This window comes from Eptatretus burgeri, chromosome 1, assembly GCF_056783735.1.
Source record: "Eptatretus burgeri isolate ZD-2024b chromosome 1, Ebu_testis_v1, whole genome shotgun sequence".
Classification (NCBI taxonomy): domain Eukaryota; kingdom Metazoa; phylum Chordata; class Myxini; order Myxiniformes; family Myxinidae; genus Eptatretus; species Eptatretus burgeri.
The window spans coordinates 129,953,097-129,969,101 of NC_140961.1; the positions used below are offsets into that span (position 1 = coordinate 129,953,097).

Genomic DNA, 16,005 nt, shown 5'->3' on the forward strand with positions numbered 1-16,005 from the left:
TTAATATAGCCTATTAATGTAGTTACAAGAAAGATGAGACAGGACACGAGGAGTATGAACAGCAATTACTCAATTAGCAACAGGTGTGAAAGAAGATCCCACGAGGTTTTGGAGTTGCTTCCAGCAAATCAGAAGTTAGGAAATAATTTGTGATCATGTGACTGAAGTACTGTATTCTGCAGTATATGAAAGTATTCCCAAATGATGATCCACAAGATGTTCCAGAGCCACAACAAAGGAAGGCGGTTGATCAGCTTTCCGATATAAATTTTTTTACAAAGGAAAGCATTTTGTTGCTGATATTAATGCACTTCAGATTTACAAGTATGCTGGAACCAGATGGGATTCACCCCAGATTCTTGAAGTCAAACGTGAGCTTTAGACACACCTGCAAATATTATTCAGCAAGTCCATTTCATCAGGATCACCGTCGATAGAGATTGGAAGGATGCCATTATCTCCCTAATCTCGACTAATAAATGTCAGTGTGTGTGTGTGTGTGTGTGTGTGTGTGTGTGTGTGTGTGTGTGTGTGTGTGTGTGTGTGTGTGTGTGTGTGTGTGTGCGTGTGTGTGTGTGTCAGTGTGTGTATATCAGTGTATATGTGTGTGTCTCTCCTCCATAACTCCAAAACCATGAAACCTAGCAGCCTGAAACTTTGCATGCACACTAAGGGAATTCCAAGGAAGTGTATGAGTGACAAGAAAAAGAGCAATCAAATATTGCAAATCCTCGCCAGGACTTATTTTCAGTGGTGTTTTTTTTTATAGGTTTTAGGATAAATCCAATATGATTGCCAAACCATGTGACCGATGATGTCATATGTGTGGCTCTTTTGTTGCTCATGAGTCGGCCATACATGTAAAGTTTCATCTCGATTTTTTCAGCCATTTCAGAGAAGATTTTTGAAGGATTTTGAAAAAAACAACAATATGGCTGCCGAATCACATGACCGATGACATTATCAAAAAAATTTGTGGACCATTTTATCTCAAGATGACCCTCAATTTTTTTTTACTGACCGGATGTGGCGTTCTATGTATGCAATTATGATGTCATAACGAAGGTACCTATGACATCATAAAAAATACCACACTCATTCCCCATGAGGAGTACTTGCTATGTGCTACTTGTACACCCATGGCTTTGGAAACACTTGTGTGAAGTTTCCCCTCTTTGTCCAGCCGTTTTGGAGAAGATTTTTTAAGGTTTTTGGGTAAATCCAAGATGGCTACCAGACCATGTGACCTATGACATCATAATTATCATTAAAAAATTCTACATGTGTGCATGCATAAATGGCGAAAAATTTGTGTCAATCAGATAAGCAGTTGCAGAGAAAACAAAGAAAATGTGCATAGATGTACGTGCGTACGGACGGATGGACGGACAACCCGAAAACATAATGCCACTGGCGACTTCGTCACCGGATGCATAAATAAACAAAAGCCTGTAATCTGCAAAAAACAAAAGCCTGTATAAATGATTCTTGCCACCGAGATGATATTTACAGGAAAAACAAATTTGATTCTCAATTTTATAGACCAGTCCATCACCCTCCACAGCCCAAATGAGTCCGAAACTGTTTCAGGCTTGTTGGCCCTCACTTGCAATACAATCCTACGGAGATGTAGGGGACTGTAACTCTGCTAACCTCATGCTAAATATGCAGAGCCTCTGCAACTTTTTTTTAGCTGAAAGAGCCTTTGTTTTATTAAGCGAGAAGAGCCTTTTTAGGCAGAGGGGCCCTTTTTATTATTATTTTTTTTTTAGCCATAAGAGCCCTTTTATTTTATTTTTGATTTTTTACTTTTTTTTTTTTAGCAAGAAGAGCCTTTTTTCCGTCATAAGAGCCCTTTTATTTATTGATTTATTTATTTATAGGTAGAAAAGCCTTTCTTTTTAAAGCTAGAAGAGCCTTTTTTCTTTTTTCTTTTTAGCCAGAAGAGCCTTTTTAAGCTCGAAGAGCCTTTTTTTGTAGCCAGAAGAGCCTTTTTTTTAGCCATAAGAGCCCTTTTATTTTGTTTTATTTTCTTCTTTTTAGCGAGAAGAGCCTTTTTTAGTCATAAGAGCCCATTTATTTCGTTATTTATTTATTGTTAGCTAGAAAAGCCTTTTTTAAAGCTGGAAGAGCCTTTTTTCTTTTCTGTTTTTGTTAGCCAGAAGAGCCTTTTTTTAAGCCAGCAGAGCCTTTTTTTTTCTTTTACCATAAAAGCCATTTTATATTTAATTGAATTTTTTTTTTTTTAGCTAGAAGAGCCTTTTTTTAGTCATAAGAGCCCATTTATTTCGTTATTTATTTATTGATAGCTCGAAAAGCCTTTTTTAAAGCTGGAAGAGCCTTTTTTTTCTTTTCTGTTTTTGTTAGCCAGAAGAGCCTTTTTTAAGCCAGCAGAGCCTTTTTTTCTTTTGCCATAAGAGCCATTTTATACTTAATTGAAATTTTTTTTTTTTTTTTTAGCTAGAAGAGCCTTTGTTAGTCATAAGAGCCCTTTTATTTATTTATTTATTTTTAGCTAGCAGAGCCTTTTTTTTTAGCCATAAGAGCCCTTTTATTTTGTTTTATTTTATTATTATTATTATTTTTAGCTAGAAGAGCCTTTGTTAGTCATAAGAGCCCTTTTATTTATTTATTTATTTATTTTTAGCCATAAGAGCCCTTTTATTTTGTTTTATTTTATTTTATTTTATTTTTTAGCTAGAAGAGCCTTTGTTAGTCATAAGAGCCCTTTTATTTTATTTTTTTTTTAGCAAGAAGAGCCTTTTTTTAAGCAAGAAGAGGCTTCTTTATTTTATTTTTATTAATTTTTTATCTAGAAGAGCCTTTTAAAAAAAAAAGGCAGAAGAGCCTTTCTTTTAAAAGCTAGAAGAGCCTTTTTTTTTTTTTTTTAGCCAGAAGAGCCTTTTTAAAGCTGGAAGAGCCTTTTTTTTAGCCATAAGAGCCCTTTTATTTTGTTTTATTTTCTTCTTTTTTTTAACTAGAAGAGTCTTTTTTAGTCAGAAGAGCCCTTTTATTTATTTATGTATTTATTGTTAGCTAGAAAATCCTTTCTTTTTAAAGCTAGAAGAGCCTTTTTCATCATAAGAGTCCTTTTATTTATTGATTTATTTATTTATAGGTAGAAAAGCCTTTCTTTTTAAAGCTAGAAGAGCCTTTTTTCTTTTTTCTTTTTAGCCAGAAGAGCCTTTTTAAGCTTGAAGAGCCTTTTTAGTCATAAGAGCCCTTTTATTTATTTATTTTTAGCTAGAAAAGCCTTTCTTTTTAAAGCTAGAAGAGCCTTTTTAGTCATAAGAGTCCTTTTATTTATTGATTTATTTATTTATAGGTAGAAAAGCCTTTCTTTTTAAAGCTAGAAGAGCCTTTTTTCTTTTTTCTTTTTAGCCAGAAGAGCCTTTTTAAGCTCGAAGAGCCTTTTTGTAACCAGAAGAGCCTTTTTTTTTAGCCATAAGAGCCCTTTTATTTTGTTTTATTTTCTTCTTTTTAGCGAGAAGAGCCTTTTTTCTTTTTTCTTTTTAGCCAGAAGAGCCTTTTTAAGCTCAAAGAGCCTTTTTTGTAGCCAGAAGAGCCTTTTTTTTTTAGCCATAAGAGCCCTTTTATTTTGTTTTATATTCTTCTTTTTAGCGAGAAGAGCCTTTTTTTAGTCATAAGAGCCCATTTATTTCGTTATTTATTTATTGTTAGCTCGAAAAGCCTTTTTTAAAGCTGGAAGAGCCTTTTTTTCTTTTCTGTTTTTGTTAGCCAGCAGAGCCTTTTTTTCTTTTGCCATAAGAGCCATTTTATATTTAATTGAAAAGAATTTTTTTTTTGTTAGCTAGAAGAGCCTTTGTTCATCATAAGAGCCCTTTTATTTACTTATTTATTTTTTTAGCTAGCAGAGCCCTTTTTTTAGCCATAAGAGCCCTTTTATTTTATTTTATTTTATTTTATTATTATTTTTTTTTAGCTAGAAGAGCTTTTGTTAGTCATAAGAGCCCTTTTATTATTTTTTTTTTTTAGCCATTAGAGCCCTTTTATTTTGTTTTATTTTATTTTATTTTATTTTATTTTTTTTAGCTAGAAGAGCCTTTGTTAGTCATAAGAGCCCTTTTATTTATTTATTTATTTATTTTTAGCGAGAAGAGCCTTTTTTATAAGCAAGAAGAGGCTTCTTTATTTTATTTTTATTAATTTTTTATCTAGAAGAGCCTTTTTAAAAAAAAGGCAGAAGAGCCTTTTTTTAAGCTAGAAAAGCCTTTGGTATGACTCCCACGGGGTTTGAAACTTCGACCTCCCAGATTCAGAACAGATGCTCTCTAACCACTCCGATGAGAATCCACAAAGAGATTGAAGTTGTCGAAAATGAGCTAACTTGGCAAAATTTCCATGCATTGCACAGATGAATGCATGATTCTCAATGTGGTGGAGAAATGTCCTTATCTTGTCGCCTCTCTCGCTGGAGAACCCCCACTATCGGTAATTTAAGTGTGTGGTTGAGCCCTCGTTGTAGTTATTCCGAGGTGGACCAGATGATGCGTTGCCTAATTATTTTCATCAAGCTGAAATGTGCACCGACTCCAACACAAGTGACCACTCTCACAGTTTAAATTTGGATGCTGTGATATAAATTTAATGGTTAAAATCCGTGTACGTATTAAATTCCCGTTTCGCCTTATTAAGCAATAAAACACAACGATTTGATAAACAAGTGTGATGTCGTGACGAGAATTTTTACTTCAAATTTCGTTCCTCTTCGCGCGCTTTCTTTGATGGTCACGTGCTGCGGTCGCTGCGCACGACACGCCATGGCAAGAAACAGCAGTCGATAACAGTCGACGCAGCAAAACGATTTTTAATTTTGTTATTTTATTCACATTTTGACGGACAACGACGGTTTACGTCGATAAACCGAATTCGAAATTAAAATTTGTGCCGTTAATTAATATATTTTGCGTGACGTCGGCGTGACGTATTTCCGGTCAAGATGGCCGCGTCCGTTAGAGGAGACGAGTTGATCAAGCTAAAAACGGGTTGAAGTTGGTGAACGTTGGCGGATAAATTCGAGGTGATGATATGATGTTGATTGGGGTTTAAAGGCACCATAGAGCGTGTCCTCATTGACCTGAACAATGGCCGATGCGACGGAAAGCTCGCAAGGGGCGAGTGGTGACTTGTTCGACGCGATCGTCATGGCAGATGAAAGGTATTGATGATGAAGTTACAGGTGAATGGTTTGTTTTTATTTATTTATTTAACATTTGTCACGTTTACTAAGGTCTTGCACATACGACGTACCTTAATATTTATACAGTCAACGAACTCTGTCGTTGTTACAAATTTGTAGATGTGTTGTGGGCCGGGTGGTTGGGGGCGATAAACAACCACGAGGTGGAGCAGTGGAGCCGTCTCCCACCAAACACACGGAATTTAGGTCGTGACTCTCGGACAACTCCGAAACGTCACGGGTCATTTAGAGGACCGTGGTCGCCAATATTTTGACGGCGTGAGATCGGGTCCGCTTGTCTAACTCCAATTTACCTAAGTACTCACGCCGTCCAACTTCCGGGGAAACCACACCCTTGGCCGACTTTGTCTGAATCGAGTCGCTATCACCGACTCAGATCCGGCGTAACCGAGCGGAAGTTACCAAAGCCACGCTGGACCAAATGAACAATTTACGGCACGAACGGCTTTACTATTCGTCAATACGCACCTTGCTGGGTCAATGGAGGAAAGCACAGAAAACGAGCTGGTACATTTAACAGGGGTTTATTTATAAGGGAGGGGGAGACAGAGAGCAGAGTTAAACCGATTAAAAGCAATGCGGGTATGTACAAGGCACTTAAACAATTCTACTTAACGGACTGGCACCACACACACACACACACACCACACACACACACACACACACACACACACACACACACACACACACACACACACACACACACACACACACACACACACACACACACACACACACACACACGAACTGGGCCAGCCAGCCTTTATTGAGGCCTCCAGCTCGGAAGGAAAGGCGAGCCGAAGGCCATGGTCTGGCTTGCACCTGTCTGCCTCGTGCGGTGTACGACGATCTGGTCGTGTGATGGGACTCTAACTCGCAGCTTTCATGCAGCGCCAAGCACCAGGGACCGCACACTCCACCGGGCCACGCACCAATCAACCAAGACCAAGGAGAAGATCAGAGATGACCCAGGACCAGACGAACCAGCCAGCACCAAGATCCGTGACACCCAAGACGACCAACGCTCCCAGCCTGGCATTTCTTTTATTCCTTTTTCCTTCGGGGTGAGAAAATCGCCATCTGAGGCGATCTTCACCCTCATTGGCCGGGGTGTCGTGGGAAAGTCGCTCTCTGTGGCAATCTCAACCCCATTGGCTGGGGTGTCGTGGGAAAGTCGCCCTCTATGGCGTGATGGGACAAGGGGCACACCCCTGCCTTCCTGGGTGGAGTCTCGATCTGAGGCGATGAAAATCTCCGCCCACTACGTGGTCGAACGCACGTGTGCAATGGCGTCGGTGTGCGAAGTGAAGTGAAGGAGGTTTGTTGTAAAAGAAACTCCGCAGCGCACACATGTAATTCCCGTTAGACTCAGGTCGGGGACCCGAACTACATACACACACTTACCGATATAACTAAACTTGGGGACTGCTGTCTGTCTGTGTGCACAAGGCTTCCAAATTCGTAACAGTATTTTATTATTTTTAAATATTTTATTATTTTATTTGGGAATCCGCGGGATCATCCCAATTATGACACCAGACTTTGTGATGTAATAGCTGAGTCTTTCCGAAGACCTTTAAAAATGTCACGTGTTGCTTCCTTGTTTGATGCTCAGAATTTTAAAAAAGGATAATGTATGGGTGAACAATGCCTGGAAAGCCTGGTGTTGGCTTAGCGGTTAAGGTGACTTTCTTGGGACCTGAGAGTCCTGAGTTTGAGCCCCTGTCTGCCGTTGAATTAACACCAGGTGGGGTTGACTCAGCCTGTCATCCTTCCGAGTTCGGTGTAATGTGTACCAGTGTTCTGGGGTAATTACCATTCGGTGTAACCTGCGTCGGAGTGGCGACCCGTCCAGGACTGAACTCCTTGCCAATGAAATCGCCTCGGCAGCTCCGATGTGCCTTTACGGCACGAAAGGAACGGTATTATTAAACAATGCCTGGAAGGCAATGGCAAACCACCTAGTTTATTCCGAGCCAAGATACTGCTTTGGCAGCACCAACATACGGTACATCGACATCCACTGTAATATGAGCATTGTTTTTGCTGACATGGAGACGTGAAGTGTTATGACATTCAAAACGTTTTTGTTTCCCCCCCCACCCCTCCCCCCTCTTCAAAAACGATTCTGATGGTATTGAGAAGCTCACCCACTGCTTGGAAGAATGTGTGACAACCGGCTTTAAACTACATGGAAATCGACTATTAACACGGGTCGCCTTTGGCAGGTGCCACGACCAAGGTGGACGGAGGTTATGTTTTCACCTGTTTTTGTTTGTCTGTGAACAGGATATCTCAAAACGTGGACGGATTCGGACGAAACCTGGTGGAGAACGGGTTGGGTGTGTGACGAGGACGAAGCGATTCGATTTTGGTGAAAATACGGATCTGGATACGGGAATTATTTCATTTTTTTTAAAAGTGATTCTTCATCATTGAGAGATTTGGCCAAAAACGATTATACAGCAAGATATCTAAAAAACTGTATCGGGCTCGGTATGTTCTCGTGGATCAGGCGTTACGTGGCGGAGGTATGCGCTGTACCGAGTGCCCTTCTAGCGTTAATTGTGTAAACTTCCCTTTTGAATGTCCTCGTGTTAATGTGTCTATATACATATTTTGAAGTGTTTGTGTGTTTGCACGCCATCCTTTCACGGCTCAACCGCAGCACCTCGCTGCCCCAAATTTGTTTGTGCAGCTCCTTCAGAATGTGGGCAGTGTTTGAAGATACCACACGTTGGCCTTGACATACGTTTTGAGGCTACCAAGTTACAAAAGCAGCACAAGGCCGTGAGGAGCATCATCGGCTGTGGGCTTGGCAGTGCTGCTGATGCGGTGCCCCGTGTCGGTTAGGCCGATAATTTGTAACTTGTTCACGGTGCCGGCGACAGCTCGCCTGTGGGATCTTTAACGTCCAGCAGCTAATATTGGCAGGTGTGAAGCCCGTTTAACGTCCATCCGAGGGGCGGTACACATTGATGAATCGCCCTGCGTATGAACGACGGGATGACAGTTTGTAGCTGTGCCGAGATTCAAACCCAGGCTCGAAAGCTCAGAGGCAAGTGTGAATACCTCCAGGCCGACAATCGAGGCCAATCTGCCAGCCTTATCTTTCCCAGTGTTGAACCTTCTCAAGCCCACCTTGAAGCATGTTAAAGGTCATTATCCACTGCGACCTCTTGTGTTTGCGCCAGTTGCCATGTCGATTTGAGCGTACCTCACATGCTGAGTTAAGTTTTGTCGTCACCTGTGCGTGCATTTTATCTGTTGTGTAAAGTAGTTGCGTGTTCATGCTCTAAGTGGCTCCCCTAACACTGCAGGACCATCTATTTATTTAATATGCACTTTTTTTTTTTAAACTTTTGGAGGGACTGGATCCAAAGTGACCTCATGTAATGGATTTTTGATAGAACGATCAGTCCACAGAATATATCTTTTCATTTTAACAAGACCACTGTTCTTACTAGAAGCAATGCAAACACCTCGCTCATTTAATTGGCTCTTAATGCTTTCATTATCGTCAATGTTTTTTTTTCCAAGAAAGAGGGCTGCTGCAATTTTGATTTATTTATTTGTTTGTTTGTTTATTTATTTATTTATTTATTTTGGAGGCTGCTTCATGACTGAGTAGTATATCACTTGGACTGATATCATTGTGAATCGTGGAAGTTTTCTTATGAGGACACACCTTCAGGAGAAAATATTTGTTTCCAGGATGATTTCCCATTGGCTGATGTTTTTATTGTTTTAAATAAATCCCAAAGGTCTGAACTGCTGATGTTCATTTGCAGGTTTCGGAGCGATGGTTTTCACGAAGGCTGGTCTTTTGGAGAGATGCAGGGACTACGAGAAGGCAAACATCTCGGAGCGATTGAAGGAGCCAAACTTGCATCAGAGGTGGGACCTTTGTTTTATGGCTTTTCTTGAAAGTGGGATCATTATCTCCATGTTTATTAAAAAAAAAACAAATAAATAAATAAATAAAAGAAAATGAAAAAAGGGAGGATAATGTAATCGGCTCTGTCTGTCTGTCTGTCTGTCTGTCTGTCTGTCTGTCTGTCTGTCTGTCTGTCTGTCTGTCTGTCTGTCTGTCTGTCTGTGTGTGTGTGTGTGTGTGTTTGTCACACTATCTCGTGCTAAACGGTTGTGCGGGAATTCACCAAACTTGGTAGTTATGATCACCACATGGCAAGAAGGTGTATCATGTTGGCCCCGACCCCATGCGATTAACATTGAGGGATGCATGAAATATGGAAGGGTTTTTTTTTATATTTTTTTAACTTAAATTTTTATATCGGGCCATTTACTAGTGGAACCTCTCGCAATCTTTCAACCTTGCTTGAGGTTGGACGCGTGGGGATTTGCGATGGCGCTCCATCAACTTCGCTCTAGTTGTTCTGCAATTCCAATTACCAAGTCCAACGATCATGCAGAATTAAATACTGGTGACATTTGAAACATCCGTGCAGGTATCATATTGCCATGGCTTTGCTGCGACTTGGAAAGCATTGCTGCAGATGGAGAACACTGAAAATCCGAGGACAAGGTAAGTAAAGGAGTGGTGAATGTTCGATGGAAGTGCATCAAGTGTAGATTGTATATTGATTGCCCTTTGATACTTTATTTATGCCACTGGTGTTTATGACGGATAAAATATTTTTGTGATTTTTGTTTTTATTTTTAAATGTGATGTTCAGATTGCTTCGTGTTGGCTGGAAGGATAGCTTAGGGATAAATGCACTCCCTTCTGAGTGAGCTGTCTATCCTGCGTTTGAATCTTGGCCCAGCTATAAACTGCCACCCTGATGTTTCATAAGCAGGGCGAGGCTTCAATGTGTGCGCCGTCTGTCGGTGGGATGTGAAGTTGGGGCACCGTCTGCCAGCACAGGTTGTTGGTGGATGTTAAAAATCCCATGGTGTTTCACAAAGAGTTGGTTATTATCGCCAGCACCCTGAACAAATTCCAAATTCCTGCCGCCATCAGTCGAACATCGGGCCTAGTTAACAGGTTTGTGAAGGACTGAGTCAGAAAACATTTCGCAGCTGGTCCCACAAGATGGTGTGAATAATTGGGTCCATTAAAGTAGTCAGTAGTAGTAGTAGTCATATTGTTTTGTGAAGCAATGTCCATGTTTGGGTGGATTTAATGATTGATGGGATTATTTATTTGATTTTCATCTGTTCTTGCTCCATGTCTGTTTATAGTCGGAGATTGAAGGTGCTGGACTCATTGCTGCTCATGATTTGCAACTTCCCATTACACGATGCAGCGAACCCCCTCCTGCAGGACCACTTGGAAAAGATCCGGGGGAAATTTAAACAGGTCTGGCACAAATGCTGTGCATTTAATTTTAAATCGGTTTACATCTTCATTTTGAGCAACAGCTACTTTTGGATTGTTGGGTGCGTGTACACTGTACAGGAAGGCATTGGCGAACAATTATCATTTGGATTCCAGATATAATCTAAAACGGCACTTGGTAGAGTGCATACCTCCACCAGAGTGAACAATTTACGTGTAGAGCGCATACCTCTGCCAGGGTGAGCAGTTTATGTTTTGTATCCCACTTGTCGGCTGGATCTGCATCTCGACCTGAACCAAAATCGAATCGGCTTGTTCTTGTCACCGACCCAACTCATCTACTAGTTTGTCATAATCCGTCCACAACTTCATGCGTTATCATGGTTTCTATCGTTTTTGGTCCAATCTCTCAAATGTGAAGAATCACTTAAAAAATTATCTCATCCGGATCCAAATCTGGATCTTCACTGAAATCGAATTGAGTAGTCTTTGTCACACACACGCAACCTGCTCACCAAGTTTTGGCCGAATCCGTCCACAACTTTTTGAGATGTGCTCACAGATGAACAGATAGGTAATCCTGGGGGGCATTAATCCGTCCGTAATCCTGGGGGGCATTAACCTATCCGTATGGATGGGTTTTGCGCTAGTCTGATGTGTTAATGAAACCCGAATGCATCATTTCAACCACTGCTGAGTAGCAATAGTCTACAATATAATAGTTTGACTGTTGGTTATAATGCTGTTTACTCTTCCAGGCCACTTCATTTTTTTGGACCTGAAAGATTTTGCATCGTTCTCATGAAGGAAAAGAGGAAAGGCAAAATGGGTTGATTTCTCAGAGATGAGCACACGACGATGCATATAGATTAGTTTTACCAAGTGATGTCACTTGTGATCTCTGTGGTGGATAAAGCTTGGAGGAGCAGCACAATTACAAACACTGCTGAAAATGTAGAGGGCGTGGGGGAGAGTTCGGGTTCGCATCTATTCTAACCGGAGGTGCGAACATAATCGTTTGGAATGGTGGTTAACCTCAACCATCCTGCAGTTGATACCATTATTTTTTTCCCTTTAGCAAGGAGCATTTTCTTGTACTAATTGTAGAGATAAATCAACCCTCAGGTTGAGCCTTTTTGTTATTGATGTATCCTTATGAATAATTATATTAACATTATTTTGGATTACCACATCAACTTGAGGAATCATTGCTCTATTAAGTGGAGGCTCTGATTTCACATGGTCCAACCAGATTGTAGGTACAGGTCCATCTCTCGTATATCTTGTATATTAAAACATGATGAAGCCTTCAAACCCGAGTGTATTTGAGTGTGATATATATGTGTGTGTGTGTATATATATATATATATATATACATACACACACACACACACACACATAATCACACTCAGTCGTGGCCATGGTGGTTAGGTTAATTCCCCCGAACAAATTGGGGTGGATGGGTGGCTAACATCGACCAGGCCGGATCGCCGAGCGGTTTTCTTTAGAGGTGAACACGTGATCCTCAGAGATTATGGCGCCCGCGGGAGGGGAATGGGAGACAGTTGCACGTACAATGGGAGACGGAAGCACAGCACAAGGGGTTTATACTCAAACCCATGACAAATACACGGACACCAGCAACTTAAAATAAACATGGGGATTTAATGAAAATAGATCAAATCTTTACAAGGGTAATAAGTCAAAATGTAATAATAAAGCGTGAGATCAATTAAAGCTTCTACACACGGACTTTAATGCAGACAAGGGGAAAATGAAATAAAAGCAAATCCTCCCTTTAGTCTGGCACTTAGCTTTGTCCAGAGATGGTCTCCATTGAACTTTGCGATCGAGCCATCCTGCGCGGGAAGATGTGCTCAAAATGGCACCCGCTTTCTAGGTGGGAAACGTACGTGAGGTAATTAGTGAGGTGGTATTCAATGCCAGGGCTCACCAACTGCCGTGCGGCTTCTCATGAACGAATATGCCGAATGTTGCTCTCTTACACGAGGTCTGCGCACAACGATCGCCCACCTTCCTCCTCGACCATACGATGAGACGATCTCTGAGGCCCCATGATAAGATCACAAGGCACGCTCTTCTTCCCTCCTCAAAAACGTACACACTTCACGGTTCAACCGAACCGTCGATGACTGGCATCTTGCCCAGCACGCTGCAAATTCACCAGCACGAATACGAGAATCGCGCATCCATTTTGTCATGCTGAGAGAGCAAAAACGAGACTTCTATCTCAGCCACATTTCTCCGCCAACCGTGTTCTCCCAACTTCTGTCCGCTCTTCGAACCTGCCCCCCCTCCCCTCTCTCACGTCACACTGACCAATCATAAGCCCCGTGGGCGTGACTTGCTGGTATAAAGCCGGGAAGGCGGGGCTTCTCGCCTGCTTAGACGTGCAGCTCTGTTATTGTTGTTGTTGTGATAAGAACATAATTTTATTGCTGTCTTGTAAATTCAAAAACGTAGAAAAAGGTCATGGGGAAATTACATACTGGGGGAAATTGGCCGAAATCCCTGTCTAACACAGTAGCACCACCCCTTGTGTGGTGACGAGTAACACTTAAGCTCACAGTTTCCCTACTTAATTTACATTGAGATGTCTCCTACATGTCCACGGACTAAGCAACTCTATACATTCCTAACTTTGCTTTGAAATTCCTCAACATACCCCCACAACCGTATCAATATATATCACACACACAGACAAGATCAGGTTATTTATGTCTCCTACAACTCAAGTTATTTAGATGAGTAAACCATTAAGAAGATTAATTTATATAGCTGCAGCAAAAATGTATGTGCACCACAGCAGTGATGGACCAAGTGGCCTCATTTCCTTGTTTGAGGTCAGTTTCTTGATTTTCAGACATACATACACATACAAACATATGGAGAGTTTGTGGGTTGGGGGGGGGGGCAGATTGTGTACTTAAGACCTGACCCTGGGTATCCATCCCTAGCATGTATGCAAAATTTGGTGGAAATTGATCCAGGGGTATGGAATTCAGTAAAATCAAAGAAAACGCTATGCGCGCGCACACGCGCACACGCGCACACGCGCACACACGCACACACGCACACACGCACACACGCACACACGCACACACACACACACACACACAGTTGCAGGGGTAAATGGAGGAATTTAATAGGAAAGTTAGGATTGAATGGAGTTGTTTGGTCCGTGGACGTGTAGGAGACATCTCGATGTAATTAAGTAGGGAAACTGTGAGCTTAAGTGTTACATGTCACCACACGGGGGGGGGGGGGTGGTGCGGTGTTAATTAGGTAGGGATTAAGGATAAGTTCCCCCAGTATATAATTGCTCCCCTGTGACTCCCAGACAGAGAGGCTTCTTGGGTTTGATGTAAGAAAGCCACGCCCCGGAGGTGGACGGTTTTTCGGTGTGACGTCAGAGAGATGAGGAACACACGAGTGCGGAGTAAGGGACGCATGCGGTCGAGAGAGAGCGGAGTTAGGAGATAGCCCATAAGAACAAGGCTTTCCAGCTGGCTTTCCTTCAACGCATGAAGAAGACGCAATTCTCGTATTCATGCTGAGGTGAATTGGCTCACGTACTGAGCAAGACCCGAGCCATTGACTGTTCAGCTGAGCCGTGAAGTGTGCACGTTTCTGAGGAGGGAAGGAGAGCGTGCCTCGTGGCCTGATCACAGGGTCTCAGAAATCGTCTCGTCGTGTGAGCGGTCGTTGTGAACAGACTGGGTGCAAGAGAGAAACGGTTGGCATATTCGCTCGTGAAAAGAAGCTGTACGGGATTTCTGAGCCTTGGTGTTGAATATTTTCTCACGAATCTCCTGACGTACGTCTTTCCCGCTGCGAGACAGCGGCTTGGCGCCATTTTGCACGCGCCTACATGTGCAGCTTGATTCCAGGTTCCATAAAGACCATCACTGGACCAAGCTAAGTGCCAGAATAATGGGAGGATTTGCTTTTTTTTCATTTTCCCCTTGTCTGTATTTCAGTCGGTGTGGAGGTGCCTTGACTTTCGGATTTATTTACTCCATTACCTTTTGATATTTGACATTACCATTACCTTCATTAAAAGATATCATTACCTTTTGAATTACTCTTGTAAATATTTCTATTGTCATTAAATTCCCGTGGTTATTTTAAGTTGTGTGCGTATTTTTGTTGTGGGGTTCGAGTATACCCCCCCTGCCCCCCACCCCTTTGCATCCATCTGTGCCTCCGTCGCTCGGAGCGACTCGCTCCACCGTCGTGCCCTGCCACTCCCGCACATCCTAAGGAAAACCGCTCGGCTATCCGTGCTGGCGGTGTTAACCGCCCGTCATCATAATTTAGGTGGTCGGGGGATCAACCTAACCGCCAGCATCGTGACTATGTTGTGAAGATAATTGTTTTCACCATCACGAATCTAGACGGTTTGTTATGATAAATATCCCTTGAAATAATCCATTATTTTACATTTTGTGGAATGATTCGCCACACTTTGTGGATTTTCACAAGTTTCCATACATTTTCAGGTGTGCTCACTGCTTGGCACTCAACCTTCAGACGACCCAGCTGCTTCAAGTATTGCTTTTTAGATATGCTGTACGTGTTTCAGGTTAAAGGTCTTCGCTGGCCTTTTTCCCAAAGGACATGTGCAGTGACATACCGTTTATCGAATGATCATGTTACAAGTGTTAAATTCTCCTCCCACCCTATGCTTATTTATATATCTACTCGTACCTCTTATGTCACATACTTTGTGTTTGTTGATTGGTTCTTTTCCACCTCCCCACCCCCATGTCCTACTTCGGCCCAGCTGTATACATTTCACCACAGATCAGGCATCAATCATTTTGATTCTCTTCAATGCTGCGGAAACGATGTTTTCGATTTTGTGACAATGTGGCAGTTTACTAAATGCTTCATGGGGTGTAATGCAGTGAGCTATGAATCTGATATTACATTTCTACCTGAAAGTCCTGCATTAGGGTTGGGTTGACAGGATTGCTCGGAGGGATTGCACTCATGTATTTAATTCTAGGCTGTCCTATACCCAGCATGTATGAGTAGGCCGACCTTTGCTCGCAAGGTTAAGCTCCCCCTGTCCTGGATGCCAGCATTCGCTGTTGCATCTTAAAGATGCTACGGTACCGTTTAAAGAGTCTGCCGTTGTATGCAGGTACAATAGTGGACTGTATCTTCCTGCCTTGATTTTGTGGGGACGCTGCATCAGTGGCCTGGCTGTGCCATTGTTAAACAATGAAAAACAGCATCAGGGTGCTGAATATAAATATATAAATAATAATTAAAAAAAAAAAAAAAAATATATATATATATATATATATATATATATATATATATATATATATATATATATATGTGTGTGTGTGATGACCAGGATCAGTTTGTGGTCTGCATCCCTTTGTCATTATGATGAAGAGCATTGTGTTGGAAATGATGATGCAATGCTGGCTCTGCTTAGTTACATTGC

General features: G+C 41.8%; 1 protein-coding gene across 3 annotated transcripts; it reads left to right on the forward strand.

Annotated features, from left to right (window-relative positions):
• Positions 1-4,919: 4,919 nt before the first annotated feature.
• Positions 4,920-15,490, forward strand: LTO1 (LTO1 maturation factor of ABCE1). Of its 3 annotated transcripts, XM_085897970.1 has the most exons (5): positions 4,920-5,179; positions 9,013-9,118; positions 9,691-9,767; positions 10,427-10,544; positions 15,047-15,490. In XM_085897970.1, exons 1-5 carry the CDS (start codon positions 5,106-5,108, stop codon positions 15,107-15,109), a joined length of 438 nt encoding a protein of 145 aa, XP_085754096.1. In that variant the 5' UTR covers positions 4,920-5,105; the 3' UTR covers positions 15,110-15,490. The 3 variants fall into 3 exon arrangements, with proteins under 3 accessions (XP_085754096.1, XP_085754111.1, XP_085754105.1); XM_085897985.1 differs by lacking the exon at positions 9,691-9,767; XM_085897979.1 differs by lacking the exon at positions 9,691-9,767 and having other exon boundaries at positions 4,921-5,200.
• Positions 15,491-16,005: the final 515 nt, after the last annotated feature.

Coding starts and splice junctions, on each gene's coding strand:
- LTO1 (XM_085897970.1), top strand. CDS start 5,106: ATGGCCGATGCGACGGAAAGCTCGCAAGGGGCGAGTGGTGACTTGTTC. Junction 5,180..9,012: donor ATCGTCATGGCAGATGAAAG/GTATTGATGATG, acceptor GTTCATTTGCAG/GTTTCGGAGCGATGGTTTTC. Junction 9,119..9,690: donor GAGCCAAACTTGCATCAGAG/GTGGGACCTTTG, acceptor ACATCCGTGCAG/GTATCATATTGCCATGGCTT.